This window comes from Oratosquilla oratoria, chromosome 38 (genome assembly GCF_046742065.1).
Source record: "Oratosquilla oratoria isolate Oo_2021 chromosome 38, ASM4674206v1, whole genome shotgun sequence".
Taxonomy (NCBI): Eukaryota; Metazoa; Arthropoda; class Malacostraca; order Stomatopoda; family Squillidae; genus Oratosquilla; species Oratosquilla oratoria.
Window position 1 is genome coordinate 21395357 of NC_134814.1, and position 4600 is coordinate 21399956.

At 36.8% G+C, this 4600-nt stretch overlaps 1 protein-coding gene across 1 annotated transcript in view; it reads left to right on the forward strand.

Annotated features, from left to right (window-relative positions):
• Positions 1-3628: 3628 nt before the first annotated feature.
• w (eye pigment precursor family transporter white) overlaps positions 3629-4600 on the forward strand; it is a gene marked incomplete at its 5' end in the record, with an annotated part of 41190 nt that continues 40218 nt past the window's right edge. Inside the window, 1 exon segment of the mRNA XM_076176104.1 lies at positions 3629-3867. Within this exon segment, the coding sequence (XP_076032219.1) occupies positions 3629-3867 (239 nt within the window).

The following is a 4600-nucleotide window of genomic DNA, read 5'->3' on the forward strand; positions in this document are numbered from 1 at the left end:
CAAAAGTTGTAGGGAGTTAAAAGACAAAAGAGACAAAGACTGGACCAGAGGGAAAAAAGACAGAAGACCAGAAAAATGGAAAAAATATACAGGTTATAGAAATGAATATGTACAAAAGAGAAGAGAGGAAAAAAGAAAATATGAACAAGATGTTATAGAAAAAGTGTAAAGATCAACCAAACTATTCTACAGATTTGTAAAACAATAAACTGAAAAACAAACATGACTTGGAGAAATTGAGACAAGGAGGAGTTGAATCCACTGAGGAAATGGAAATGGCAGAAATTATGAACAAAACATTTTAAATCAGTGTTTACAAGGGAAAATATACAACCTGAAGAGATTGAGAGGAAAGAAAAAGTCCCCCCTATGGAAGAAATAGAAGTAACAAAGAATGAAATATTGACACACTTGGGTAATTTTGATGTCAGAAAATCGCATGGGCCAGATGAAATAGCAAACTGGATTCTGAAAGAATGCAGGAATGAACTGGCAGACAAAATACATAGCATAATAAGCAGTTCCTTAACAGAAGGAAAAGTTCCAGAAGATTGGAAAAAAGCAAATATAGTACCTATATATAAAGGAGGAAATAAAGAAGAACCTACCAACTATAGACCAGTCTCTCTAACAAGTACAATAGCAAAAATTTGTGAAAGAATTATCAAAAGTAGATGGGTAAAATACTTGGAAAAAAACAACGTACTAAATCCAAGGCAAATTTGGATTCAGACATGGACGGTCATGCGTCACCAATTTAATATGTTTCTATTCAAGGCTAATAGATACAATACAAGAAAGAGATGGATGGGCTGATTGTGCATTTCTAGACCTAAAAAAAGCTTTTGACAAAGTACCACATAAGAAGTTGCTTAAGAAATTAGAATATGAAGGAGGAATACAAGGTAAATTGCTTAATGGATGGAAGACTTCTTGCATGAAAGAAAAATGAGAGTGGTGATAAGAGACAAACACTCTAATTGGAATGAAGTAATAAGCGGTGTCCCGCAGGGAACAGTTCTGGCCCCAATAATGTTTGCTATATATATTAATGATATGGATGAAGGAATTGAAAGCTATATGAGCTTCTTTGCAGATGATGCAAAACTACTGAAAAGAGTGAAAACTGAAGAAGATTGTGAATCACTACAGAGAGATCTAAATAAAGTACAAGAATGGAGTAGGAAGTGGGAGATGGAGTTCAATACAAAAAAGTGTAGTATAATGGAATTTGGAAAAAGCAAAAAACAGAATAACAGGATCATATAATTTGGGAGAAGAAGGAATAAAAAAAGTAGAAAATGAGAAGGACCTGGGAGTCATTGTTATGAATAATATGTCACCTGAGAAACATATAAATAAGATTTTTGGAGAAACTTATAATTTAATAAGAAAAATCAAGTGGCATTTACATACCTGGATGAAGAAATGGTGAAGAAAATCCTAATCACCCTGATAAGACCAAGATTGGAATATGCAGCAACGATATGGTCACCAAGTACAAAAAAATGTATAAAAAAACTTGAAAGAATACAAAGAGCAATCACAAAACTGGCACCAACACTCTCAAAACTATCATATGAAGAGAGACTACAAAAACTTAAACTACAGACACTAGAGCAAAGAAGAGAGAGAGGAGATTTGATAGCTATTTACAGAATCATGAAAGGCATAGAAATTACTGATAGAGAGAATCTGATAAAATGGGATGACAGAAATACAATAGGACACGGAAAGAAAATAAAAAAAGACAGCTATAGAAGAGATTTGAAAAAGAACAGCTTTCCTCACAGAGTATAATAGACAGTTGGAACAAGTTAGATGAGAAAGTGGTGTGTGCAAAAACAATACATGAATTTAAAAATAGTTTAGATAAAATGAGATATGAAGACGGGACCCCACGAGCATAGCTCCCCTTCCCGTAAAATACAACTAGGTAAATACAACTAGGTAAATACACACACACACACATATATATATACACATAATATATATATATATACATATATATATATGTGTATATATATATATATACATATATATATATGTGTAGTATATATATATATATGTATATATATATCATATATATGTATACATATATATATATATGTATGTATATATATATATGTATATATATACATATATATATGTATATATATATGCATATATATATATACATATACATATATATGTATATATATATATTCATATATATATATATATATATATACATATATATATATATATATTTATATGTATATAAATATTTTTTATTTTTTTTTTTTTAACGCCAGAATTTGTATATTTTCATCAGATTAATCTATCTAATCGTGGTGCAATTTTCTCTCCTATTCCTTTTCTGTTAACTGGTATTTTGTCCCTTTCCGGTAACCGGCACTTTGTCTCCTTCCGAAAACCGGCAATTTGTCTCTTTACGATAACTAGTACTTTGTTCTTTCCGATTATAAGTATTTTGTCCCTTTCCGGTAACTGGTACTATGTCCTCTCAGGTAATCGATATTTTATCCATTTCCGGTAACCGGTAGTTTGTACCCTTTCGGTAATCGACAATTTTGCCCCTTTCAGATAACCGGTACTCTATCCCTTTCTGGTAACCGGTATTTTGTCCATACCCGGTAACCGGTGTTTTGTACATATCCGGTAACTGGTACGTTGTCCCTTTTCGGTAATTGATACTTTGTACGTTTCCGATAATCGGTATTTTGTCCCTTTCCGGTAACCGGTACTTTGTCCCTTACAGGTAAACCGGTACTTTGTCCCTTTTAAGGTAACTGGTAATTTTGTGTTTTTCCGGTAACCGGTATTTTTGTCCTTTTCCGGTAACCGGTATTTTTTCTATTCGGTAACCTGTATTTTGCCTTTTACGGTAACCGATCCCTTTCTGGTAACCGGCAAATTTGTCCCTTTCTAATAACCGGTACTTTGTCTCTTTCCGGTAACCGTTTTTTCCCATTCCGATAATCGGTACTCTCGTCCCTCTCTGGTAACTTGTATCTTATCCCTTCACAGTAACCGGTGTTTTTGTCCCCTTTCGGTAACTGGTACTTTCCGGTAACCAGCACGTTCTCTCATTTTATCAATTCTTTTGTCCCCCTTCCAGGAAACGGTACTTTTCCCCTTTCCGGTAGCCGGCACTTTGTCCCCCTCCGGTAACCGGTACTTAACATTTTCAGGGAATAGGTAATTTTCCCTATCCTGTAACCGTCACTTGTGTCCCTTTAACGGTAACTGGCACTTTGTACTTCTCCGGTAACCATCACTTCTGTCCTTTTCCGGTAACCGTTATCTTGTTCCTTTCCAGTAATCTGTACTTGTCTCTTTCCGGTAACAGGTATTTTGTCCCTTTCCGATTACTGTCAATTTTTCTCTTTCCGGTAACCGGTATTCTTATCCTTTTCCAATAAACCATACTTTTGTCCCTTTCCAGTAACCGGTACTTTATCCCTTTCCGGTAAACTGGTACTTTTGTCCCTTTCCGGAAATTGGTACTTTTGTCCCTTTCCAATAACCGATATTTTGTTTCTTTCCGGTAAAGGGTAATTTGTCTCTTTCCGGTAACCGATACTTTTGTCCCTCTCCGGTAACTCATATCTTTGTCACTTTCCAGTAACTGGTATTTGCCGGCCCGGAGAGCTCCTGGCCATCATGGGTTCTTCGGGAGCCGGGAAGACCACACTCCTGAACGTCCTGACTCACCGGAACAACCGGAAAGTCCGAATTACCGGAGACCTCTACGTTAACGGAAAGCGCGCTGAGCCGGACATGCTCACGAGCCGGTCAGCCTATGTTCAACAGCATGACATGTTCATCGGGTCACTCACAGTCAAAGAACAGCTTGTGTTCCAGGTAGGGTAGGACCGTTCCAGGAAGTGATGTCCCTGGAATCCTATGTGGGATGTAACGGGGTTGGGAGTGGCATCTGTCCAGGGGTGGACTCTGAATGGCTGGTGGAATGATCAATTGGGTGGTTGAGTTTAAGTAGAGTGGATGAAATGTAGACTCTGTTCTCTGTGTTCCAGGAAGAGCCTTTATTTATTTATTTTTTATTTATTTTTGAGAATGCGACTAAAAGGTGAATTTCAGTAATGGATGGTAATGATTGAGTCGCAAATGCAATCTCAAATTGGTCTGAGTGTATCGGTAATGTATTTGTAATTATTTGATTACATTAGAAGATTTACATCAAAAACTTTATATTTAGTTCAGCTTCAAAAATAAGTGTGCGCGTGTGTGTGAGTGTGTGAATGTGTGTGTGTGCGCTTCTGTGTAACTATACGTGCATATATGTGTGTGCGAGCGTCCGTTAGTGTGCTTGCACGTGTGTGTGTGTGTATGTGTGTGTGTGCGCGCTTTTATGTAACTACATGTGCATATATGTGTGTGCGTGCGTGCGTTAGTGTACATGCATACATGTATGTGCACGTGTGTGTGTGTGTGTGTGTGTGTGTGTGTGTGTGTGTGTGTGTGTGTGTGTGTGTGTGTGTGTGTGTGTGCATTTATGTACCTACAGGTTGTATGTGCGTGCGTGCATGTAAGTGTGCATGTGCACATGCGGATGCACATGAATGTGTTTCAATAT